At 42.3% G+C, this 27,423-nt stretch overlaps 4 protein-coding genes across 4 annotated transcripts in view; 2 read left to right on the top strand and 2 right to left on the bottom strand.

Moving 5' to 3' along the window:
• The window catches only part of rpl21 (ribosomal protein L21), a 260,187-nt gene that overhangs the window by 48,798 nt on the left and 183,966 nt on the right, over window positions 1-27,423 (bottom strand). The gene's annotated exons all lie outside the window — the stretch shown is intronic.
• Window positions 781-13,436, bottom strand: cdk8 (cyclin dependent kinase 8). Its single transcript, XM_072689032.1, has 13 exons — window positions 12,975-13,436; window positions 7,980-8,055; window positions 7,527-7,637; window positions 7,261-7,401; window positions 5,881-5,938; window positions 5,630-5,761; window positions 5,180-5,323; window positions 4,976-5,045; window positions 4,360-4,432; window positions 4,180-4,277; window positions 3,392-3,470; window positions 3,154-3,309; window positions 781-1,956 (listed from the first exon to the last, which is right to left on the bottom strand). The coding sequence occupies exons 1-13, from the start codon at window positions 13,100-13,102 to the stop codon at window positions 1,831-1,833; spliced, it is 1,392 nt and encodes a 463-aa protein (XP_072545133.1). The 5' UTR covers window positions 13,103-13,436; the 3' UTR covers window positions 781-1,830.
• Window positions 14,485-22,548, top strand: rnf6 (ring finger protein (C3H2C3 type) 6). The gene is made up of 4 exons (XM_072689020.1): window positions 14,485-14,588; window positions 15,788-15,943; window positions 16,201-16,320; window positions 17,221-22,548. The coding sequence occupies exons 2-4, from the start codon at window positions 15,796-15,798 to the stop codon at window positions 19,047-19,049; spliced, it is 2,097 nt and encodes a 698-aa protein (XP_072545121.1). The 5' UTR covers window positions 14,485-14,588; window positions 15,788-15,795; the 3' UTR covers window positions 19,050-22,548.
• The window catches only part of atp8a2 (ATPase phospholipid transporting 8A2), an 87,888-nt gene continuing 84,897 nt past the window's right edge, over window positions 24,433-27,423 (top strand). The window contains exon 1 of the mRNA XM_072688999.1: window positions 24,433-24,679. Coding sequence (XP_072545100.1) covers window positions 24,613-24,679 — 67 coding nt within the window. The 5' untranslated portion in view covers window positions 24,433-24,612. The remainder of the gene's footprint in view (window positions 24,680-27,423) is intronic.

Here is a 27,423-nt window from a genome sequence, read left to right as displayed (position 1 = left end):
TCATTTGTAAATGTGTTGTTTTTCATTTTGAAACATTAACAAAGTTTTTATTTTATCTTAAACTCTCACTTCAGAATGAGTTTTTTCATGATGAGTCCTTACATTTCAATAACACACTATCTAAAGTGTGCTTAAGCCATGGAATTGTGGATGGAGTTGGTAGCCCACATTTCCATGGCCCTGCTCTTTTTAATCCATGGCCTTCTGCTATAAAGGGAGAAGAAAATGATAAATTATTACTCAATCTCAATACAAAACTTGTGTAACCCAGTTCGGGTCAGGTTTTTACAATGAACGTTAATAAATATTTCAATTTTAAATGTAGTATAAAAGCATGTTTCTGGACATTGATTAAATTTTACACTGAAAGGAGGAAAATCCCAACTGACGTTGTAGTTAAGCCTAAAACAAGGCTCAGTCTGCGCGCTTAAAAGCCCATTAGGTACAATGTACTATTAAAACATTAACTCAGAATGTTAAATCGCCGTGTGAAGGCACAAATGGAGGTCCACAAGCTGAGCAAAGGGTCCACAGAGAGGTGGTCCAACAATCTACCTTCAAGATGAACTTCTATCTGCCAAAAACAGATTAAAGAATCAAATCTGTGAGCACGGACACAAGCTCAAATGGGGGAGAAAATGGAAAAGAGATTCATTTATTATTGAAGATGCTTTTTATCACAAAAAAGTTTTTCTCAGAGCACAACTCACACACACACACACACACACACACACACACACACACACACACACACACACACAATAAAGGTACTTAATCCCATTTTTAAACATTTCCAACTTTATTGTCAGGATACTTGCTTCATGTAAAATATTTCATTACAATACAGTACAATGCATGTTCAATCTGCTGTCCACACAACTGATTTTTTTTTTTGTCATGAAGTTCTAAGGCTTACCCACTGCACATAACCGCTGCTCTCACAGCAAAAAACGGAAGCTGCTTACCTCTCCTAATGTGAAAATAAAGCCAAAACATTAAATTATAAACTACTAAACTCAAGTTTCTGTCTCGTTGCCCCCTCCCCTCCTCCAAAGAGGCCACTACTGCTGCTCTCCAGCAGGGGGTACTAGATGCACTCATTATGCTCCAGTCAGCAGCTCCAGCACAGAAAATTCGGTCCCCAGCAATGACCTGTGTGTTGGTGTGTGTGGGTGTGGGTGTGGGTGTGCGAGCGAGGGTGGGCAGACAGACAGAATGACACACAGCCAGTCATTCTGTCCCTGCTGGCAGTCACATAGCAGCTTTAGTCCTGGAGAAGCCATAGGACTTGAGTGATGAAGGGCAGGTGCAGGTGGGATTGGTGCTGGGGGGGTGGAGATATTGTAACGGAGGGGAGGGAGATTTAACTCAATTTAAACCAGTCTCACGTCTGAGTGCAGCTGTCCAGTACCACATGTCGAGATCACTTGTTTGTTTTTTCTGCTGTTTAGTTCTCTTTTTTCTTTTCTTTTTTTATTGTCGTTGTTGTTGCAAGGTCACAGAATCTCATCGAAGACTGGAACAATGACCCATAGCACAAACATGTATTCACCCCCCCCCCTGCGCCTCTTTCAGTTCAGTTTTTGCTTTCTTCGGGTTTCCTCTTCTCGTTTGAGGACAATGTTCCGCTGTAGCTCCGTTGTTACGGTGATGGGATGCGTTGTTAGTTAATTTGTGTTTAGTTGCTGTACTGTCTCACCGGTGTCACTATGGTAACGCAACGCGAAAAGCGCCCACGGGGTAGGGGTGGCCGTGGGGTCGGGTCCCAAGGCCACGTCCACCTCCCTCAGTACATTCTCCCTGTTGGGCGCCAGGAGGGCGTGGGCGGGCTCAGTAGCGGTGGGTCTGGTGGGAGTACTGTGGAGGCTGCTGGGAGGTAGAGGAGTAGCCCATGCTGCTCTGGGGCAGTGATGTGCTTGGTCCTGGGTTCTGGTAGGCAGCATGTGGATTTGAACGCTGCAAAAGGGACAGAAATCAGTCTGTAGTGAAGCAGCCCTAAGACATTTGTACCTAAACCACTGGTTCTCAACTGCAGTCAGGAGGAACAGCTTCAACTACTCCCTGTTCTAAACACCCCTGCAACAGCCCATAGATTATTCAATTCTTCATGAGTTGGCCGAGGTGTGCAAGACAGGGGATCCTTAAGACCGGAGTTGGGAATAAGGGATGCTCAATGATATTGGGATCAGATCAGTTTCAGGAGACAAAAAAATTTATATTTCCAATACTTTCCAATACATCCCAATACGATTTACGGTGTAGAAGAGGAGAATGTTACTTTGCTAAGAGTAGGTTTTCTAAGAGAGGAAAGCTAATGCTTTGTTGAACTACCCAGGTATATATATATAAAGCAGGGAACACTGAGGAAAAATGGCTATAACCAGTCACTGTATTGTACTAAGGCACTCTCTGATATACCCCCATCCTCTACCATCAGCTATGGTCTGCCATGGACACGGATGAGCCAAAACATTATAACCATGATATATACAATATGCTGCTGGTTTGTTGCAACCTGCCAACACAACTACAGATAAAACATTGTTCTGGTGCATCCGAAAGGTAAACAACACTTCATGTTCCTGGACCAGCATGGGTACTCTGCTCTGCTGCTATGCAGCCCCATACAAAAAGGAGTGATGCTCTGTGTTGTGAGGTATTCCTCTTGTAACCATTGTTAAACGTTTCAGAGACTTGTACCACAGTTGACTTTCTGTCACTTTGCCCCAGGTGGGATAGCCTTTGCTGCCCTTGATCAATGCTTAGTCTTGGGCACCCACCATGAGAACATTTTGTGATTTGTCCTTCCTTGGACCACAGTCTGCAGACTTAAACCACTGCTGACCAGGAGCACTCAACAAGCCTTGCTGTTTTGGTGAGGTTCCAGCTCAGCCAAGGTTCCAGCCCTGTCAAAGTTGCTCAGGTCTGCACACCTGATTTCCCTAGTATTTAATACATCCACTACGAGAACAGACTGTCTATTTTCTATTTACTATACATCTCAGAGACTGACGTGCAATTATCGTGACATGTTCATAATGTTTTGGTTCATTGGTGTAGATTTAAAGCATTTGCAGTCAAATGTATAGTCTGAATAGGTGTAGTCCAATAAATGTATAACAGATGTTTATGGTGTGTGTATGTTCTTGTTACCTGGTAATCTGAGGTCATAATCAGGCCACTTGAGGTAGTGGTGGGCGGAACCACTCTCACCTTCTTCAGAGGCGGGCCTTGTGCGTGGCTGTTGTCAGGGTTACCTGTGTGCCCTGCCCCATTGGTGTGGTTGTTCCCCTGCTGCTGCTGGTTCTTCTGCAGTTCCGAAAGGATGACTATATTAAATTATCCACTTCCATGGAAAACATGCATCAACAAATGACAAAAACTTTCTTACTTTATCGGCTTTGTCCTCTGGCTCCTCCTCGGTCAGGAATTCTCGTTTGGGGTAAGGGATCTGGCAGCCAGCAAAGACGCTACGAGGCAAATCACAAATCCAATTACATACTGACAACCAAGTAAGGTTAAGGACCATGCTGTTCGATTCACACACACACAAATGCACATATTCGCAAACATATATATAAGGGCAGCTTTAGACAGATGTAATTAAGTAATTATGGCCGATATTACATTATGGTATAATTTCAGCAGTTACGAATAGTTTTTGGAATCCCGCTAACAAACAAACATATTTACATTTATTACTAAGTGTAGCTCAGTCTTTTAGCCTGGACTGCTTTTTGAATAAGGCAACAATACAGGGAACTTTTCATAACAAAGACTACTCACATACATCACTCTTAAAGGCACTTAAAAGGCACTTTAACAAAACAATAGTCTAAGGAGTTTTAAGGAACAGAGAGAGGTTGGGGAATGGTCATGTACATGTGTAAGAGAGTAAGCAAAGTAAATATAGTACTAATGTAATTATGTTTATAACTCAGGTACAATGTCATAGCCTGTTATTTGGCAGCCAGTAATGGCACTAGGAGGCAAACATTGAATCCAATTACATCCTGACAGACAAGTGAGGTTAGACTCTGCTGTTCTATCTGAGGAAGCAAGCTCAGTTCAGGTTCCCTGAACTTAGCCATGAAGTCAAAGGCGGGAACTGATCCTGGTTGAGTGTGTGTATGTGTGTGTGTGTGTGTGTGTGTGTGTGTGTGTGTGTGTGTGTCTCACTCAGAGGTTGGCAGAGGCTCCTCTAGGAAGTAGGGGTCCTGCATGGCCTGTTCAGATGTAATCCTGCGGATAGGGTCCATAGTGAGCAGCTTTTGCAGCTGAGAAAGAAAGTGAAAAAGAGACACTTTTTATAACCATGTGCTTACTCATCACACTTCAAGACATTTTTGGCTAACTTACCAAGTGGAATGCTTTGCTGTCAGGTTTGACTTTATGTTTTTCCATATATTTTATAAGGCTGCAGTTAGTGTATCTGCAACAAAAACAGAAAGCATAGTTGAAAGGAAATTCAGAACCAGTGCGCTAATACACATTCAAAATGTTGGAGTTTGTATGTTAATGCAATATTGGATAGTACAGACAGATAAGTAAATAGTCTAGTGCAACTCTTTAAGGTTTATTGCATAAATAATTGCATAAATTAGGAAACTTAGGCAGCAATAAAAAACACAATAAAAACACTAGAACGAGGAAATAATTCGAGGACAATTGGCCTGTGTGGGTAGGATAGCCTCTCCTTTATATCAGTGTGATACTAGCAGCCGCCTGTTAGATTATGTAGCAGAAGTCACAGTTAGACAGGTAGCTAGTTAGTTCTCCTTCATTCGCGGTTGCGCTTTCTGTGAGGCAGCACATGCTAGCCTTCACCCTCTCAGCACTTTGTGTGCTATGGGGAGTCCCTGTTACTGGGAGGGACTGAATTGCAGACCCCAAATTGCAACTGCAGACTGATTCCAAAATTTTGATGAATAGCATGCTTCCAGTGTGCAAAAACTCTGCAAAAACACAAACTCACGTGTTCCTTCTGAAGTCTTTCATCAGCGTGGAGTGTTCCGGCATCTTCTTTATGTCCTCCCAGTCTTTATCTGTAAGTGATATCAAATGAAGCCATGAATGGCTTAAATCAGCCTCTCTACAAGGAGAACACCTGCATATTAGGTGACAGAGCACCTTGTTATATTTCTGAACATGAACGATGTAAGTGTACATGTCAGAGTACCTGCAGGGAAGCCCATGACGTTGAAGATGCGGTCCAGCTGATCATGGTGGTATGGGTTGCTGGTCTTAATATCCTCCTGCCGACAGTGGAATATAGGCTCCGAGGTCAAGAGCTCAGCAAAAATGCAGCCGATCGCCCATATATCTGTACAAGAGCAATGGACAAAGAGAGAGAGACCAGGGTGAAAGAAAACTACAATTAATTTGTTTTATCATGATGACCTCACAAACTGGTTACTAACATCTAGAACATGAGTCTAAAGATTAAAATGTGAATGTTTCTAGTAGGGTATGTGGGTGACAGGTGCATAACACAACCCGAGAATGCATGTCTTTGCGGCTGCACTATGTAACCATTACCGAGTTATCTACTATGGCTCTTCCTATTTAACAATACGCATATACAGGGAACGGGCCAAACAAACAAACAAACAAAAACACACACACTCACCGATGGCTTTGGTGTAATGTCTGGCCCCCAACAGTAGCTCTGGTGCTCTGTACCAGAAAGTGACCACCACAGGGTCCAGATCCGCTAAAGGCTTCAGTGGTGAATTAAAGAGTCGTGCAAAGCCCATATCCGCTACACATAATTACACACAAACCACCAACCTTATGTCATTTTAACATTTCTTAAAAGTTCCTTATAATATCTATGTCTTATCACTCAGAGAATAAAAGCAAATAAGTGTGAGGTCATACCGATCTTCACACGGCCCCTCTCTGGCCCCTCCCCCATTACTAAAATATTTGCAGGTTTCTGTATGGAAAAGAAAACAGTAAAAACAGTTCAGATACACATAAGGTTTACTTTATTAGTCTCATGCCACTATTTCTGGGCAGACCTTTTCTTCAAGCATATTAGAGGTTCCTCCACAGTGGTTCCTCCATACCTCATCCAAATGTTTGAAATGACTTGCCATAAAACTACTTATACTGACAACTGGTTGATTCTGAACATTTACGTTTAATAACCAGGTGGTGGTGGTGGTGGTCTGTAATTATAGAACTACATAGTGCTCCTATGTGGGAAGTAGAATTAAATTGGCCAAGGTTATTCTAAACCAGAAGTGAAGATTATATTTTAATATGATTGTGTATATAATACATTTAAAAAGTATTAATATCACTGCAAATGTAATTTTAGACCACATTTGTAGTGATGACACAGCACACACAAAAACAGTTATTGTTTTATAGTTTAATGCCCTACAGGCCTCACATAAGAAATGGCAAACTATTCAATGCTTGTTAACCTGATGTCAAATGTTTTTATAAATCAATCAAGAAATGAATAATAAAGTGACTCTGTCCTTTTTACTATAATGTAAAGTCACAAATATATAATGTTTAGACAATGTAAGGCTTACTAAAGATTTTAATTTGTAAATGAAGATGTCAGACAAATTATGACTTTTAAGGACACACCGAAACCTGGCAGGACTGCTGTGCAGTTGCAAGGTGATTTGTCTGGATTTTTCTTTCCCTTGCTCAGTTGAGCTGAACAAAGCAGTTCTGAAAAGCTGAACACATGGCTTGTAATTATTTTGAACACATAGCTTTGAAACTCTGAAACAATTCAGCTTTAATCAGGCCGTTCCTTGGTTTCAGGGTTCCAGTTAATCGGGTAAAACAAGAGCAAAATAACTTCTTTCTGGCACTGATCTCCTTTTTTTTTTTTTTTTTCTTTTTTTTTTTTACAAGAGGTATGTCAGTAAACTGTTGACTGCTGCTGACAGATTTCCAGTTATTAATCATCACTTCTGTCAAAACATTTCATAACAAGAGCAGAGAATTTGGCAAGTTAAACTATTTAGTGTGGTTAACAGCAGATTTGTGTGCCGGCCTCTTTCTCTTTCTCACACACAGGCTAGTTTTCATACCTTGCGGAGTACCAATATGTTATTATATTAACCAATATGTTATTATATGTTCCATATGCATTATATTGTTGTAAATACTTATATGTTGCTCCAAATATTGCATATTATTAATCTCAGTAAGTAAGTATTTGTCTTAAGGGGCAGCTCTGTTCATCCTCTGGTTTTCCTCAATGTCTACAAACACACACAAAGGTCTCACCAAGTCTCTGTGCAGGACCCAGTTGGCGTGCAGGTAGTGGATGCCGTCCAGGATCTGATAGAGGAGAGACTTCACCATCCCTCGTGGAAGCTGCAGGGGTTTCTTATTGGCCTTGGAGGCTCTGTGGAACTTAATGATGTGCTACAGAGAGAGACATACACACACACACACACACACACACACAGCAGGAGTAAGCCCGGAGATGAGCATACATACAGTACCTGTGTGTGTGTGTGTGTGTGTGTGTGTGTGTGTGTGTTAGTTACCCAGAGGTCATGCTCTGCGTAGTCAAAGAGAAGCCACACTTTGCGATCCGCATGTGACAGGAAAACCTTCTGCAGTGAGATCACATTGGGGTGCTTCAACTCTCGAAGCAGCTGCAAGGAACACACATGCGCACACATACACACGCACACACATATTTGGTGACATGCAGTTATTCACAGATTACAGATACAGATCATTTAATATTGCAGCTCTTTTTAATCATTCTAACATCTCCCAATGGTGCATCAAGCCATACACAAGCACCCTATACATAAAGTATCTGAAGGCACACTTACACTGTAATACAATTTGTGTACAATCACACTAATACTGAAGACCTAAGCATTTTCTAATTAAAGAGAACGTGTGTGCAAAATTGTATGTGTGGTTTTATTTCTTTATTAATTTACATACTTTATTATACAGAAAGTTTGCATAGATAACAAACTCACAGCTATTTCTCTACATGCAGACATGGAGATCCCTGTGCCCTCAATCTGCTTCAGAGCGTAGTCTTTATCATCCTTCCTGCAAACGAAAAACAGGGCCTCAGTTATCACTGTGTTACAGTCCCTGCCCAGAAACAGAGTTTATTAACACATAGCCCCAAATGCAGTCTGAAGAAGAGTAGATACCAGTGTATCCTACATATAGACTATTAACGGCCACATGGATGTATTTCATCCTTTTGTAACAAAATTCAGTTTCCATTTCATGCCACTCCATCCAATTTAAAGGAAAAATATATGATTATGAATGAACTCCACAGTGCTCCTGATGCAAAGCATTACTATTTTTTTTGCTCATTTGCACAACCTTAACCTCCAATATAGTCCATGAAGAGCTTTACTTAAAAACAAACAAATAAATAAATAAACAAAATACAAAGAAGAATGCACATTTACCTATGTGATGCCTTGCATAAATATGTGCATGAATAAACAAATGTCACAAGTTTGTATACTCATACATTCATTGGGAAGAGATACTAGAAGGCCCAGACACACCAAACTAAGAACAAACTATTACAAACTAAGGTTTAATGGCAAGCACCTTCTATCAACTCACTGTCACCACACACATCCTCAGCACACAGACTGGCTGGAAGACCAACATGCACATATTGGGTGGGTAAAGGGCTAAATTTATTTACATGCCTCGTTTTTCAAAAATCTATTAAAAATACCAATAAACATTAAAAAAAACAATAAACATGGACTGAATTAATAATTTAAACATTTGGATCGGTTACTTAAAATACACTATGGGACATTTATCTATTTATATTTATATCTTATTTTGCTTCCAGGACTTTTTTCAAGACTTTTCACATACCCAAATAAATGTAAATGTAAATGAGATTAATTCAAATGTGCTAGCAGCTAGCCGCCAAACTTCTTTTCTTCTCCAATGGATGAAAACCTTCCTGGGGCAGCAAAAGATGCTCAGATCTAGAAATAAGACAAGGGCTTTCAGGGATGATGCTCTAACATAACTAGCCCATGAAGCTAGATGGGTACCTCCTGAGGCCCAGTCCAAGTGCAGAAGAACAAATTAGTTGTAAACAGGCAGTTCCTGTGGTGAACAAAAACATCTTTAAACACTTAAGAGTCTTAACGAGATTCCGGCCGCCAGGCTGTCTGGACTTTTAATGGTTTGGCTTTGGATGGCCCAGCGTGCTGCTCCAAAACCAAATCTGCTGGCGGGCTGGTCAGGAGTGTTTCATCTAGTATGGAAACCTGCTGTTAGGCAGAAACTATGGAAGCCCACTATGGATGCAGCGATGGGCACACAATTAGAGTGCAAGTGTGGGGCTGAAACAGTGTCACAAATGACCAATATGCCAATATGCCCCCATATTAACCTTCCTGCCCCTTGAACCGAGAGCGTGAATGTGCTCACCCGTAAATAAAACAAAAGATAGGATGCCTCCCTCTCAATTATGCTGGTCAATGCAGGCGACTGTTAGCGGACCTAACAAAAACGGCAGTTAGCACTTGTCTTCAAGTGCGCTCAGTCGTCCAATGAAGTTGCATCAGCAGCAGTTTGAAAAAAATGCAGTGGCGCTATATGTGACCTGGAGGAAGAACATGCTAGCCTTCACCCTGTGATAACGGGAGTCCTAGATAGTGGACGACAATTGAAAATGACTAAAATAGGCCTAAAAACTGGGTTAAAACGTTTCACTTACCGCAGTCGATCAGCCAAGACATTTGATATCTGACGTGTTTCTTTAGATTATAACGAGGGATGCCATGCTAACACTGCTAAGACACACATAATGAGGTGCTCCACACTAATGAAGATCTAAAAGCATTTTGAGAGACATTTTATGTTTTTATGAAGGTGAGATTGATGAAGTCCAGTGTTTGCTAGCAACATTAGCCTAGCATCTCCCCTTCTAAACGAAAGGAGCATACCTCAGATATTAAACAATTAAAATTCTTTTGGCTGATCGACTGCATCTGGGGTCTGTAATAAATTATGTTCATTAGATTTGTTTTTCTGTCTAACTATAGACATAGAGTTAATTACTGCGTTGACAAAGCGACTAACGCCCACCACAAAAATGTCTTCCAGTACCACCAATTTTCTGTCATGGAAAGCAAGCGCCATCACCTCTCAGCTAAATTGGAAATCATCCTCTACAACACAATGCAAGACAGCTTTTTTTTCTTTCCGGATACACATTTTCTGTACATCCCGGTTTGGATGCTGTCCCTCAGTGCACATACTAACATTAGATGATCCAGAACACATAAGCTCAAAGCAAAGTGTTCACCAGGTCAGATCAGTGTTGTCGCAGCTGACACAGCAAGACTTTTGACCCTAGTATGAACACAGTGCTCCATCCAGCCAGGCTTCAGTCATGAAGAAATAAACTACAACATAAAAAAAAAAATGTACATGTTCGATAAGCAGGTTTCTGCAATGCAGGCACGGTACTAATTCTCTGTATGTCAAACCTTATTACTTTAGGACAGCAAGATGATACAACTGGAATTAGAAATGCAAAACAGTTCTGCAGACTAGTCCTGTAAATTAAAGCACTATTGATGACCAGCATAATTATTTTCACCTTTCAGGTTAATGCAGGTAGCTTTTTTTAAACAGTTGTCATAGTAACAGAAGCCGTAACATTTTTGCTTTTGTTCCTATTTGTTCCCCAAAGCGTTTCTATGGTTCTGGGATTTTACACAGATGGTCTACAGATTCACAGATACTGGATATTGATCAATTAGACTGATCAGGCTAGTGCACTTTTACTACTCTGCTGATTCTAGAGGGAGAATCAATAATATCAGTCAACCGAAACTGAGTGTAGACATATAATGTGATCCTAATTTTTAGTCTGCCACAAAGGCTACGTCTACACTGCAGGTTAAATCTGATCTTTTTAGCAGTATGCATGTATGCTGTTCACACGGAATGTGACATTTTCAATTCATACAGTGTGTGGCAGTGACAATCTGATATGTAGCAATGTGAAAGCAGTCTGAACAGCCAGATCAGACTTCATGTGATTCTTAAAGTGGCATGCAGAAGTCTGAGCTCGCTGGATCTGTTACTGTGAATGGTTAGTAAAGTAAATAGATGATGACCTGATCAAAGATGAAACGTTTAAGCGTTTAAAAGGAGACGTTAAAAGGAGAAAAAAGCTTTAGAAATACTCTGACCTTCCTCAAACCTTGTTCCAACAATCTGAAGCCATGGGTTCCTCTAAGCAGCTGCCTTGCATTAAAATAACTGATGTCCACAAAGCAGGAGAAAGCTATAAAATACAGTAAAGCGTTTTTGAAGTGGCTGTTCCCTTAGTTCGTAATCTAATTAAAAAATGGCAGGAATGGTCCATTTGAGCTCTGGAAGACCTGGAAAACCATCCTAGAGAACTGCTCATAGTATTGCTAAAAAATGAAAATCCAAACCCCCATTTGACTGCAAGTGACATTCAGGAAAATTTGGCAGAAACTGGAGAGCTGGTGCACTGTTCTACTGTGCAGGGACACCTGCACAAATATGACTTTCATTGAAGAGTCATCAGAAGAAAACCTTTTCTGCATCCTCACCACAGAATTTAGCGTCTAAACATCAACATCTAAACAAGCTCAAAGCATTTTAAAAACGAGTTCACTGGACTGCAGAATTTAAAATAAAATCCTCAACAGACAAACATCCTCAAAAATCTGTGGATTGACCTCAAAAGAGCAGGGCATGCTGGATGACCCAAAAATCTGTTGCAAGGCTTTTTTGTTATATTTAAACTGGAAAAGATGGAAATGAAAAAGTCTTGCTTTACACATTGAAGAAACGTGTTAGGTCAGGGGTGCCTAACCTTTAAATGCCACTCTACCGCTATCTTCTCTCTATCTTCATCAAAACTTTGCATCCCTTTACAGCAACATCATCCAAATACCTGCTACCTAAAATACAAATCTAATTTGAAAAATTCTGTGGAGGAGTCCTTGTAGCGTAGCTCATCCTGTTTTGGTGGTTAGATGAATTTGGTGGTTAGAGGTGAATTGTCACCTGTATTTATTAATATCAGAACAGAGGCAATTAGATCTGTCTCTCAATATGTTCATTTATGACATGGCACATACTGAACCTGCCTAAGAGTGACTGATGTACCACTGGTCTGCATTGGGTCAATAACAGCACCACTTGCTACACCACTGACACCAGACTGCTTTCACTGATATTCTGCACTGGGGAACCATCTTTTTTGCAAGTCAACAAAGCAATAACAGAGGATCATCAGCAACATCCATAAGTGACACCATGAAGACTGCAAAGGTGATTCCACTGTTAGGCTGCACCTAGAAAACATCATTTAAGAACATCATTTAAGTTACACCACTGCCACTAGATTAACTTTAATGTACCACTGCATTCTGAAAAACTCTAGACCCCCCAAATGAAGTTACATTGAACCAGTGTCAATATATTTAGCTACACCACTGACATGTCTGTACTCTACTGCTCAAATATATGTAGATTATCCTCCTTTGGGCAAGATTGGCATGGGTTACAAAAGGCATTGAGATACTGACCTAGCACAGATGGACAAGTGTCAGTACCATAAATGACAGCACTGACAGCAGTCTAATTTCACTGCTAGACATAAGAAGCTCGTTTTGCAGAAGAGATATGCGCCACGAAGAACAACGATGTGACACCACGATAACATTGAAGGGGCGTTTTACGTTTTTCAGCCACAGCAAAAAAAGGGGCTGCTCTTCATCCACAACAACAGAAGTTACACCACTAACACCAGACTGCTTTCTGATGGTTTACGACTCTCTGTTTTTTTGCAGGAAAGGTACGAGCCACGAAACCAGACGGGTAAACAACAGAGCAGAGAGGTCAGGGGCATTTTCTTGTTTTCAGACAAGTCAAACAGGGCTCGAAGGCCTCTGCTCGTTTTGCCACCGAGTGGTGAAACTCACCCGTCTTTCCTCTTGGCTTTGTACACATGACCGTACGTCCCTCGCCCCACTTTGCATCCCTCATACTCGAACAGGTCCTCCACGCGCTCTCTCTCTCCGGTCAGCTTAACTTTGAAATCATAGTCCATTTTCTCGGGCGTTTCTGAGCTGGCTTCGAGTGTGTGTGTGTGTGTGTGTTTGTGTTTTTCTCCTTGTTTTAAAGCGCCGCCAGGGAGGCAACTTACTTCCAGCGCCGCTCACACAATCAGTTGCCTTCCCTCGCGTCGCTTTCAGCTCAGCTCAGCTCACACGCCACATTTACCTCCAGCTGCGTGTGTGTGTAGGGGAATAGGGTGTTTTTTAACGTGTCTTGGTGTGAAGAACCACCATATGTCGCTCTCCAGGCCAAATTATTTCGTTTATGTTTTCTCTCGCAACCGGTATCTCACTCGGGAGAGCTGGCTCCGCATACGGCAGTGTCGCAAAAACGTCGCTCGGTTGAAAACTAGCGTTATATCCGACTCGTTAGAGAATCGATTCCTTTGAACACGCTCTTTTCAACTTATCGGATGAACTGATTCACTGTCCCCGTTATTGAATAAAAGGCGTTTTTGTGAGTGCCCAAACCTTTTGTCTTACAGGAGGGGGTTGTTTGTGGCACAATGCTGGTCTACAATAAAACATGCAAATGATATCAAACTGTTATAATGATACTGATGTAAACTATTAATATTTTGTGAATAAATCTTTTAAATATATTTTATCTATATATATGTATGATATTCATCATTTATAATATATATTTTTTTCGTGTGGTGGGGGTGTGTCGGGGGGGGGGGGGGGGGGTAGAAAAACCCGGGTCGCGCGTTCAGTTGTATTACTAAACGATTAGCACTGGATTGAACCCCCATGTCTGTAAACGGGGCGACGAGAACGAAATCGACTGAATCAAACGTTCGACTCTTTCGAACGGATAGTTGAAAAGAATCGACTCAGCAAACTGAATCGACCTTCTCATCGCTCAAAAGACTGGGGCTTTGTGGGGGCACCACGTGGATGTTAACTCTTCGCAAAACGAAAATTTGGAGCTAAACCAGCGATCATTTCTTAACTCTCGTACACTCCTTAAGCATTTGCGTGCACTTTCTCTGTAAAGTTACGCTCCACGTCCTGTTAAATTATTCTTACTGCCTCTCTTTGGAAAACAAACGCTGGTCTTTGTTTGGCACTGAATCTGCGCCCTTGTCTAAATCTCACATGTGTAAGCATGGAAAGGACAAAATGATGAAAAATGTGAGGAAAGAAAAAAGAAACGTTTGGTTAAACACTACACAATTTCTTGTTGCAGTATTTGAGAAGTTAGATTTTTGTGAACGATATTCATAAGAAATTAAAAAGTTTATTTGTTACAGTTTCAATCCTTGGCTGGTAAATGCTGAGTGGCGTTGACTGGGGGGGAAACAACGATGCGACGTCGCTGTCTAGGGTGTCTTGTGGACAGGAACGTGTTTGCATTGCGACAGGTAGCCGGTCGGACGTGAGTTTGTGTGGCTCCGTTGGTCCCATCTTAGCTCTACATTGTAATCAGAGCGAAGAGGAAAAGAGGACTCGTCCATATTATAGCTGCTGTTTCAGGTACTAAAATGATCGCTTTGTCTTTGTCATCTTGGCCCTTTCTCGCTAAAAACAGCCTTGTTGTTGTTAATATGTTTTGCTGTGTGTGTGTGCCGGGGTCCGTTTGTTGCCTAATCGGTTGTCAAACCCGCTTTTTCGTTAGCCAATGGTTAGCACGGCGGCTATCTGTCGACACTAACAAAACGGGTTGCGCAGACAAAATGACAGCTCGTTTTTTCGCCTTACCCTCGCTTGACATACGATAGAGTGGTGGCATTTCATTGCCAGGTGTGAAGAGTGTTTTTAACTACGTTTTAAAGAGAAGTCGGTGCTTCTTCATTGTGTCTCAGTTAGAAACGCTCACACGGTGCCCGACTTTTCTTCGTCACGTACCGCCTTCGGGAGGCCCCGATTGGACACTCTAAGTGCCAGTCATCCATACCGACTTGTTGATTGGCCGCTGCGCTGGCTACGTCAGCGTGTCGCTCCGCTTGCTTTACATTCTTCGCCGTGGCCTACTGTGTGTTAGATTATACATGGACAGCAGCAGCAGGGTTGGTTTGGAAAAGGCAGCGATTCATATATTTTATTCTTATTGTTTTGTCGCTGTCGTCAAGGTGGTGTCGGTGCTCTTGCAAATGAAGCTTTTAGGACGTGTTGTTCAGAGCGATGTCAGAGGGATTGTCACATTTGGCATGCATTTAGTGGTGCCACCCCTCTCAAATGCGAGCTGAATGAGACATTATTGAGATTCGAGCTCTTACCCAATTCGACACTCGTTTTGTGTTAGCTGTGCGTTTAATGTGATTTATGCTGTCTCATGTCCCTGCTTCTAGCCTTTTTCTGGGCCTGCTGGACGTTGAGCCTGTAGGACCCTCAGCACTTGTCATTCATTGCTTTTTTTTAATGCTCTAAATGATCTTAAATATTCTCATGATACATAAACAGGTTGTCATGCATTGAGGCGTACAAAGCCAATGACTGAGTGTGATGTCAGTCATCATCCTGTGACCTTTTGTTTATTTGTTTAGAGGTCTTTTGGTCAGCTAAGTTTGTGTGGTGGTCGTTCTGCAATTCACATGTAGGCATATTTGTGTTCGCACCTCAAGCGATTGTGATTGTCTCCTGACCGTTTAATTTGCATGCCATGGGCAGGTAAGTGCACATAGGCTGCAGCTCTAACATTGAACCCTTCTGTTTGTGGGACTACTGAAAAACAGCGGTTTCCATGGTGATGGACCCTCCCGGCGGGCGAGATGAGCGTCGCCGTCAGGCAGAGCGTCTTCGACGGGAGGAGGCATACTATCACTTCATCAACGAGCTGAGTGAGGAGGAGTATCGGCTGATGAGAGACAGCAACCTACTGGGCACTCCTGGTATCCCCATACACACACACACACACACACACACACACACACACACACACACACAGGCCTTGCCTGAGCACTCATTTCATCACATAGATTATCAGCTTTAAAGGGCCCCTCTCATGCAAAACCAAGAACATTGCTTTTTATAATGATGTGGTATGTAAATGCACTGTTACATGCCTATGCCTACATGCCCATCGTCTGCTCCAAACAAGATGCACTGGCTAAAATGTAGATACTGACTTTTGTTCCCTTTCCTGTAGGTGAAGTCACAGCCGAGGAGCTGAGGCAGCGTCTGGACGGAGCGAAGGAGCGTGTGTCCTCCCAACCCCAGCCTGAAGCACGCCCACAGAACAGTGAGACAGGACAGGAGGGCAGCAGTGGTGAGTTAAGAGGGTTCATTTACTGAAGGATGTTTTTTGAGAGGAATTGAAAGGTCAGGACTCACAAAAGCTGGAAGACTTGACGACTAAACACAGAGTCCCTGAAAAAGTCTGTTTGAAAAATTAACAGTCAGTTAATTAAGGCTTACAGTTAATTAATGCTTACATGTGTTTGTGACCTAGTGAAAGATGGTTGACAAGTGAGTTCTGTGTAATGATTTATAGTGTTCATAAGTTGTTTGCAGTAAAATAAGACGTGATGGGGTGGTATTGTTTTGTTAAATTATAGATTGCATTTTGGTATTGAAGGTTATAGAAATGCTGAATTGAATATCAGGGGAAAAAATAGTGAATTTGAGCCAATCCAGTAACAAATCTTGCCTGAAATAGCTCACGCACATTGTCGCTTGTGTATTTGCTGTGTGAAGTGAGTAGCTTTATGAGGCACGATGGCCTACTTTTAGAAGTTCTTAAAATCTTTGATCTTAAGAGGCCCATATCCTAAATGTTTCTTGCAGTTTTCTTGAGATTCACAGTCAGGATTCAATTTTGGCACTGTTACTGTTTTGGCTGTCTTTTATTGGGTTTTGTTTAGAAAGAAGTTGGCTAGGTCTAAACTGCTGTAGGGTATATAGGCAATTATATGTAAATGCTTTGGGATTTGTGGCAGCACAGAAACAAAGAGTTTGAAATTGGGCAAATTTTGAAAAATGGCTGTTCTGTGATGGAGGCAAATAGAGGAGAAACGTGAGAAGACTGGGCTGATGGTTTAATTGAGTGCAGAAATAATCATTAGTTAAAGCTCTGGATTTTGAGCTTCAGTGATTGATGGCTTCACTGATCTGGCTTCACAGCCCAATTTTTAGGCCGAAAGTATCCTCCTTGCTATTTGTGTTGCAGGTGCTGCTGAGCCTGGTGCAGAGAGTGCCAATGGCGACTCTCTTCTGGAGTGGCTGAACACATTCCGTCGCACGGGAAATGCCACCCGCAGTGGTCAGAGCGGCAACCAGACGTGGCGTGCTGTAAGCCGCACAAACCCCAACAGTGGCGAGTTCCGCTTCAGCCTTGAAATTAACATAAATCATGAGCAGCCTGAGCCGGGGGAGCACAGTGATGTGCCAGACCCTGCTGACCTTCCTGTCCCCCCTCCTTCACGGGCTTCTGCGTCTATTCGTGCGCCCCAGAGGCCCATGCCATATTCAACCCAGCATCCTGCCCCTTACTCTACAGCCCGGCCCACGCTGGGGAGGAGAGCTCAGGCACGGCGCACTCGCAGCAGCACAACTCCGCCCATTACCCCTCCTCTCCTTTCCCAGACTCCCTACTCGGCTTTAAGGAGGAATCTTGCTCTCCCTCAGCCAGCCCCACCCCCTCCTCCACAGCCCCCTCCCACTTCTCAACACCAGGGCCAGGATAGTGATAATGGTGGTAGTATTTTGGGTCCAGCACAAGCCCCAGCGCCCTCGCTTGTTAACAGCGAGGTCCAGGATGCTCCAGAAGTTCCAGAATGTCCAGACACTGTGTCTCAGTCTGCCCTGCAGGGGGCAGTGCCTGGCCGGGAGATTCGTACTAGCAGGACTCGTTCACGTGGCCGTGTGCGCAGGGCGACTGGATCCGGCGCCCTCCCTCGGTCCTCGCGCCGTAGTCGCTCCCCTCTGGACAGAAATCCTGCCCCCAGTGCTAGCCCCTCCCCGAGCAGGGGCACACCTGTTGCACTAGAATCTGACGGAAGCATGACTGTTGCCATGGAGACAGGTGAGGCAGCCGTTGAGGCGGTTGCTGCGACTGCCTCTGCAGACCCTGCCCCGGAGGCTCCGGCCACAGAGGAAGGTGAGGCAACCGCTCAGAGTGCTGCAGCAGGAGGAGGAGCAGGAAGCGGGGCAAGACGCCATCCCACTATCATGCTGGACCTTCAAGTGCGGCGAATCCGGCCCGGAGAGAACCGGGACAGGGATAGTATCGCCAGCCGCACGCGTTCCAGAGCTCGTGCTGCTGAGAACACGGTCACCTTTGAGAGTGACAGCGGCGGCTTCCGACGCACCATATCCCGCTCAGAGCGGGCAGGCATACGCACTTACGTTAGCACCATCCGCATCCCTCTGCGCCGCATATCTGAGACGGGCCTGGGGGAGCCCAGTTCCACCGCCTTGCGCTCCATTCTGAGACAGATCATGACTGGATTTGGAGAGCTGAGCTCACTCATGGAGACTGAAGCAGATTCTGAAAGCTCCGCCCCTGGCCAGACTGGAGGTCACACCCCTGGAGCCCCGGGCCATCGTCCCCAGGGGAACGAAGGAGCGCCAGGCCACCAGGGGGCAGAGTCAGAAAGAGAAGGTGGGTCTCCTGCAGAGGTGGGACAGAGATCAAACGGGGGGGACGTTCGGCCCAGTGGCCGAGACACCAACAACCTGGTGGAAAACGGCACGTTGCCCATTCTGAGGCTGGCCCATTTCTTCCTGCTGAACGACGAGGAGGACGACGAGCACCCGCGAGGCCTCACCAAAGAGCAAATCGACAATCTGGCCACGCGCACCTATGGCCAGGCCAGCCTTGAGGGCGAGCAAGGGCGGGCCTGCAGTGTCTGCATCAACGAGTATGCGCAGGGCAACAAGCTGCGCAGCCTGCCCTGTGCCCACGAGTTCCACATCCACTGCATCGATCGCTGGCTCTCAGAGAACAACACCTGCCCGATCTGCAGGCAGCCCATTCTGTCCGGACACCAGGACTGACGACGGGCCACCTTCGGTCCCCCCCCCGGCACCCTTCACAGTAACCCCCACCAGCCCATTGACTGACTGACTCTGTCCTCTGTCGTTGGTGGCACCTGTACGTACAGTTGAGGTCTGAAGTTAATGTAAGCTCGTTAAGGACATGACTGTCATGACAATATTGGGCTTTCAGTTATTTATTTGAACTGTTCCTTTTTGGGGCCGCGGGAATGTATAACACATCTTTAATAGAAGAAAAAATACGAATTTGTATTTTAACTTGCCATGGGCAAGGCCTCCTCCGAACTTCCTGTTAGTAATTATGATTGGACTACAGCTGATAGCTTCTCTGTATCCACATTAAAAAGGTTGGTCTGCATGGTCAGAACCAACCCTGTTTTTGCCCCGGTGTTGGTTTTAGACCCCCAAGAATTCCAACTTTCTGTCCCAGAAAAGTTTCCCAATATTGCCATATCATTCATGTCCTTAATGAGTGCCTGTAAACTTCCAACCCCAACTGTAGCGCTTCAATCAATGTTTTCATCCACTGAGACCCACTGTATTCAGCTGAACGTAGAACCAAAAGAAAACGGAACAACACAGATAATTTACAAAGCTTTATTTTTTTACTTTTGTTTTCAGCTTCCCCCCCTCCTTGTTCTTCAGTCCACTTGGTCTCCTCTCTTTGACCCCTCCAGCCCCCACCCATTGTGCTTCAGGGTCACATTATCAGACATTTAACTGTGATGAATCAGTGTTGGCAACAGCTAATCAGTCTCACTTTTTTTTTCCTTTTGATTTTTGTGGCTTCACAAAAAAAAAAAAGGATTTTACAGACCAACCTCTGAACTTAAGACTCTGAGGACATGTAAATATATGAATGCCTGTGTTTTTGGGGGTTTTGGCATTGAGACACAGTGTAGGACGCTCCTCCTGTAAATTTGTTTTAACAGCGAACTTTAGTTTTTAAGCGCTTGCAGCCGAGTCTTTCGTTTTAAAGCTCTTATGGCGGAATCTTCCATTTTAAAGCTCTTAACATTGGATAACGCTCTTTTAAGGGCGTTTTCGATCAGATCAGAGTGTGCTAGTTAACCTGCAATTGATCTCTGCTCTAATTGGTTATATACGTTTTTAGCCATTGCAGTCTTTATGTGAATTCATGTTTTTTTTTTTTTGTTTTTTTTTAATGATCATTTGAAATAGTAATGAGCCACTTAACAAACACTACATGCATATTATGATGAAATGGGCTTATGCTGGACTCAGCTTGAATGTCATTTACATTTCTGGTGCAAAGAAGTGGTACACACATGCAGATTGAATTATTTAACTATTGTATTGTTTGACCCATTGAGTGCATGATTGATTTTTTTTTAACCTGCTTATGGACATGGTTACACCCAGAACACAGGCCACAATATTTTATTGGTAAGTGATAATCAATTAGGCAGTTTCTTTTTTTTGTTTTTGTTTTTTTGGAAGCACCTGGCCCATCATGGGCCAGACTTCTAAACAGGTTGTGCAATGATTTGAAGAGGAGTGGAAGGGTACTAAATGATTTGACAGTGAATATGTTTCATTTTTAATACCCTTGTGGGTTTTTTACCCCCTCCCCTTTTTACTGGTTTACCCAGTATGTATTATTATGCTTTCTGCATATCAGGTGGTTTAGCTCTTTACTCAGCCCTTGCTGTTGACATTTTAGAGGTGTTTTGGTGCAATTTCTTCAGTCTTATGGCCTTGTTTTCCAGGTCTCTTCTTTCTTCTTTTTTTCCCTTTTTTAATAATAATAGGCCCTTCATGTTGTTTTGAAAACAAAGCACCGGTTGGGAATTTTGCTTCTTTTCTGCCAGTCACTGGGAATATACTGTCCATACACACTGAGAACTGTGCCCCAAGTCAAATCATTTGCCTTTCAAACAGGTCAAGATGGCTAAAAGGAATGCGCTCCCAAATATCTAGCTTCAGCACAGAAACTGCCCATTGGCTTCTATTGTAATAATATCTTTGAGTCAACAGGTTCTCTGTTCTTCACTAAGGACAGGGACCTCATCATCCATTGTTATCAGCTGAATGCTGCAAAGTTGGCAGTTAAAGATCAGGTTGGAAAATGCCGGAGTACTCCTGTAACAGGATGGTGCGCTCCAAGTTGATCAATACCTCTGCTATAAGTTATCTGCCAACTTTTATTTTTAATGAAGAAGAAAAATGTGAATTGACAGAAGGCAATGCTAGTATTGAAACATTAGATTTTGGAGAAAGGTGATTGTCAATAAGGTTTCTGTATTCTTGTCCTAGAAGAATTTACTCTGCATGAAGGGGGTAGGATACACACAGTGCTGCTTGGTCATTGCTAGGGGCATACAGTGAATAGCTAAATGGATAACATTTGAAGGGAATTTCACTGAGTTTCTGCATAATTCAAGCACTGAGATGTAAACAAAGTCATTTAGAGATGTGGGATGTGAATTGACTCATTGTAAAGAAACTTGTGGTGGGAGTCTGCAGTGCAAATACAGTCCTAAAAAGGTTGTTAAAGGTGGTGAAATTATGACCGCTGAAAGAACTGTTTTGGATGTTTTAAATGTTTTTAGAATTTAGCAAAAAGGATTAGTTTATTGTTCTGGGTGAAATATATGAAATGATATATAATCTTTTTGTTTTTGACTGCAGTAATTTTCGTTGCTGTCAAAATTTACGTTCAATGAAACTACATAATTTACATAATAGAATTGGAAGATATATTGTTTGTTCATTTTAGGTCAAAATTGTACTCACAAATATGTCCTAAAACACAATTTCTCATGTATTGATACCCCTTTTGTTTACATCAGCCATTAACATAGCAAGCTTTCAGATCCATTCAGGGTCCATTAACCACCGCTGTGAAGAATTCAGACTCTGTAGCTTTCTCTAGTAGTGGAGTGCTTCACATCAAACCACTCTGAATTACTTTTGTTTACATCCTCAGCCTTAATTATGCTGCAAAAGTGATATTGGTCGAATTTCTCTTTAAGGTAGTGGCTCATTTCTTCCTAATGTGTTGAATCGGTACGCTTTTCAGATCCACTTTCAGTTAGACTTCAGTGTCTCTTTAAAGGAAACGTTAGGAAACATCAGTCTAGTTTCCTTGACATCTTGTGTCCAGGTAGTGGAATATGCTTATATTTTGTGAGAGTGTGTGTTCTGTATGTATGCTTTTGAGAGGTGTGAGTGTGTGTTTGTGAGAGTACGAGAGAATGTGACAGAATGGTCTTCAATGAGTCGTTCATCTGAATGTCCATCAGAGAGTGTGAGGGGTCTTTGGCCATTAAGTCCAGAACGAATTATTTAGTTCCTATTTAATGAGATGATAAATGGCAACATTGAAATATGACTATGTATTATTATGTTCTAATGTGATGCTAAAACAGTTAAGAAGAATATGTATTCTGTTACTATGTAATAAAATAAGCAAATTGGTTTTCTTCTTTGCTCCTTAACAATGAAATTAAATGCGAGGTTTGTTATGCCTGTATAAGTGTGGTGCACGCGTTCTTCTTCAGGGTTGGTGCTGAGCTCAGTGGAGCTTTAAGCTTTGTTATTCGAAGGATGGGCCTTTAATGGTTTGACTGGAAGCAATCCACAACATCCATGATTTCACTTTACACACACCAATCTCACACGAAATGGCCATATATTAGGGGTCTGACAATTCACAAAATTATTTTTATACATTTGTTATTGAGAACAAAGAGGGGGGTGAAAATGTGGTTTTAGAGCTTTCAGTGTTAAACAAGTACATTATTTGACACAAAAGGTTTGTTGGGGCGGCCTCCCACATAAGGACTAAGCTTAGTACTAGTCTAAAATTTCCTCTCAAAGGAATGCTCAGCAGTCCAAGAATAGGTTTAATCCTTGCCACAGAAAGCGTCTGAGTGTCCTGATCAAACACTCTAGCCACAAGCTAGCTTGCTAGTCATGATTCATTGTGGTACATCGCAATGCTAAGACACAAGGTGAAATATAGAATTGCCATATCCCCACCATATAGCTTTTGTTTAGTGTTTATTTGCTGGGAAGACCTTTATAGTGCTCAATTCTCTAATAAACCGAAAACAAACATTCAAATGTTAACATACAGCACATTTTCAGCCACTCCTTATGTTGTACTAACAAATGTATTTGATAAGTATGAAACAGGAATTTTACGAATGGGAATTGTAGGCTGATGCTTATATCCAACATTTCTTATGTGCATTTCTGCAGTGACAAAGTGTTACATAAATAGTTATAATAATACAAATGTACAAATTGGTACTAAATGCATTAACTCCATCTGATTCACAGATTAGTTGTGAAATAACTATTTATGTATGGTTACAAATACAGTAATATTATTTCAATCTTAAAATATTTTAGTGAAGTAGTCCAGCATCACGTAAATATCCTCCTCTTCTGGAGTTCAGTAAATACATCAAATAGCAGTTTGCAATATCAGTCAAATGTCAGCATTTGAAAGAAGTGCACATATTGCTTCTGAAATGTGCAAACAGCACATGTTTAAGTAAAACAATAATGAAATGGAGCAATTGTATGTAAATCTAATCCATCACATGATCTGGATTGAAGTAGGGAAAAGTTAAAACGTTATGGCTGTTTAAAGAATACAGCTTGCTGCAGCTGTGCTAGTGTTTGGGTTATGCACTGTGTCAGGGGTCATCAGTGTGGGGGGCCAGTGTCCAGCACAGTTCTGTGATTTCCCTCAAAAAATGACCGTTTACTTGGTGTATTTCATATCCCCAAACTCAACAGTAGCTCTTTTAGCCTAAAAAAAAGAAATGAACAAAATAATAATAGTGCTGCTTAAATAGCTTTGCATAGGTAAAATTATGAAAAACAATAAAGTATTACGATAATATTAAATAAAATATACTAAACTATACTAAAATATACTATACATAGACACTATAATGATATATATATATATATATATAAAACTATAAGTATATAAGAATATATAATATATAATAATATAATGATAACTATAATAAATACTTTTAGTAACAATTAGTAATAACGGTGTCCAATAATACACCTACAGCAAATTAATATTTTGGCCTAAATGTTATAATAATAATAATAATAATAATAAATGTTAAAAACATAGTTGTTAAAATAATGCTTTATTTACAACATTAATAATAAACACTGTGCAGTTTAATATATATATATATATATATATATATATATATATATATATATATATATATAATATCCGCAGTGTTATAATAGTAAATAAATGCTGTTAATAATAGCAGCACTGATCGCTGATCTGTGCAGTGTCGTGGCTTAATCCGGTATTGCTCTGAAGCTCACTGTGCGGCCTCAGTCAGGGTGGGCGGGGCTTGGGCTGACGTAACGGCAGAGGATTCGCGTCGGGAGCGCGCACAGGCTGTTCTGAGAGAAAAGCAGAGCGCGTCCTCGAGGCTTTGACCCAACAAATCTCTAAATCACCAAAACGCCGGCGACGATGCCGCTGCTGCTGTCAGGGGGGCTCGAGCCCTCAGTCCAGCCGTGTTCCTCCTGAGCGCGCGGGCGGACTATGCCCTCCGCCACACCGGCGAGGATGTATTTTCACCGGAGATCGAAGAAGATCCACAGCGAGGGAGGTAGGCGACACGACACGGGGGGTAGAGGGAGCAGTAGGGGCAGAGGGGGGGTGTGTGGCCGAGGGTAGCGTTTCTAGCATTGGAATGCGTGTTTCTGGAAAGCGCAGTGTCGGTTGGTGGTACCAGCGCCGCCGCTTCGCTCAATGCACCTGCAGCGCGCGCGCGCACACACACACACACACACACACACACACAGCGACTTACATCGCAGAACAAACAGCCTGTTCATCTAACAGCATCCTCCATCCACAGCAGGACCAGCACCGACTCGTTTCCTAATTTCGTTTTCGGTGGTTCCAACGATAGGGCTGCCACTGCAGACGGAGCGTTTGGTGCACGGACAGGGGGCGCTGGAGGGTCGTGTTGCTGCTGAAGATTACTGTTGTCATTGTACTGCGCTCAGAGGCAAGAGCAGTGGTCTCCAGTCTGCTCCAGGAGAGCTAGCTAGCTACCCTACCTCACACTTTTATTTACTGCCCTCAGAACGCCCTGATGGACTGAGTGAGGTCTGTTAGTCTTGAGTTGGAGTTGAAACCTGGAAGGTAGCTAGCTATCTCTCCTGGAGCAGGACTGGAGACCACTGGAGTAGTGTGTGTGTGTGTGTGTGCAGAGAGGAGAACTGGCACTTAGTAATCTCTTGATCGGACGCCAGAGGGCGTTTTAAGGAGATACCTAAAATGAATAGGGACTAATAAAGCCTTTTTTGCTTAATAATCTCCCGCAGTTACTAAATGTATATATTTTTATGTGAAGCACATCCCTCATAGACCTGGATCTTACCTCACTCACTAACTCACACCAGCAGACTGACTGTTCTCCACAAGACAGTGCTATTAGCACTGAAGTAGGTTTTGGTGCATCTCCATTAGGTTTATAAAAATGCTAAAGTGAGAGATGTGAGCAACAGTAAAGCTGTGCAGATACAGAACCAACATAACACTGAAATATATAAATAAACATATAATAAAATATTTAATTAAACAGAAAATAATCATTAGTACCTTAATGTTAATTACACTAGATTCCTTTCCTCGCTATAATATCGCAGCTGTCACTCAAAACAGTCCGTGGAAGTCATTATTGGATGGACCATACATCAGGAAATCTCCACACATTGTAAAGAACAACTGCCAAATTCACATCATGTCAAAATGTAACAAATGTTAAAATGGAGAGGAAAGTTGTTTGTGCGACAGCGACGATATGTTGGTAAAAGTATCAGTAAAATTCTCAGACAAGTAGAAATCCATCACAGGTTTACTGGCGTAAATAGAACTAGCCAGGCCTACAGCCCACCTCTACACTTACACAATGTGTATGTCTGTGTTACGGGGCTGAGAATGTCCACAATTCCACAATTTAACCTCGTATCATAACAGTCATAACTAGACACTGCGTGTACTGTGCTGTTCATGTGCAAGTTCACTTTCACATTTTCTCTCTGTAGTCTGTGGACAGTTTCCTCTGCTGCTTGCCAGTCCTGCACTTAGATGAGTCAGACTCCATCGCTGAGTAGGAGTAGTGGACCTTAGCCTCGTCCCTGAATAGCTGAACAGTCATTGTATGATGAGGAGATGAGAATAAGATTCACATGTCAGTCAGTGAGTCGGGAAAATGTTTGTAGAATCAGTTCGATGAACTGAATCAGGCTGAGTGTTGAAGTAACTGTGACGCTCACATGTGACATGCGTTAAAGTGGGGGAGTGTGTGGACGGAGAGAGAGGGAGGGAGAGAGAGATGTGAGTCACGCCGACCATTACAACAAATAACCTAAGCTTACACTCATGGAGAAAACCGTAATACGACACATACATTAGCAGTCTCTTGAGGTCTGAGTGATGAAGGACATTTAGACAGACAGACAGACAGATCAAAAGACAGAGCCAGCAGATTGACTTCCATTAAAAGTTAAGAAGGTTGACATCTTGGAAATACAAGGTTTGTGACCGTGATGATGATATATTTACAGTCAGCTTTAATTCAAGGGGTTTAATAGTGCATCAACCATTTAAGAATTAGTCAAAAGTATTCAGACAAACCAACATTATTATAAATATAAGGAGTACTCTATACACCTGGGTGCAGGTCTGAACCCCATGCACTTAACCAAATGCTAAATTCCCTGCCCTGAGATTCTTTGCCAGGTCCTTATTGAATTATGAAAAACATGGACACCAAATGCTGAGTTTCCTCCCTTAAGATCCTTTTTTTTTTGGATCTTGCTTCCTTCACTTTTGTCTTCAGTCAAGACAAGAAAAGCAGGCTAAATTGGGTTGAGGTCAAGTGTTTGACTCTGCCATTAAGGACATTCCAATTCTTTGCCTTAAGAAACTCCTGGGTTGCTTTCGTGGCATGTTTTGGGTCATATCCAACACGGACACTTCCTTTTCGTCTCCACACTCTTCTCGTCCCATCATTCTGCCTTATCAAGTTCATTTTGGTTAAATAATTTCAGTTAGTTAGGTTTCTGTGACTGGATGTAGGACTTCTGCGATCATCTACTATGCCTTTTGGTTTTGCTGAGCTTCTCTGTGCATTCCTTCTTTTTAAGAATGTACCAAGTTGATAATTTGGCCACTCCTAAAGTTTTTATACACAGCTATCAAATGCAAATTCAGCACTTAAAGTGAACTCCAGACATTTTTATCTCCTTAGTTTGTCATAAAATAATGAGGGAAACATGCCACAACTGGCCGTGAAACAGTCAAGTGTCCAATTACTTTCTGAGAATGTGAACATAGAGG

The sequence above is a fragment of the Salminus brasiliensis genome, chromosome 1 (genome assembly GCF_030463535.1).
Source record: "Salminus brasiliensis chromosome 1, fSalBra1.hap2, whole genome shotgun sequence".
In the NCBI taxonomy this organism is placed as follows: Eukaryota; Metazoa; Chordata; class Actinopteri; order Characiformes; family Bryconidae; genus Salminus; species Salminus brasiliensis.
Note: the sequence above shows the minus strand (reverse complement) of the source record. Positions and strands in the feature narration are given on the sequence as shown.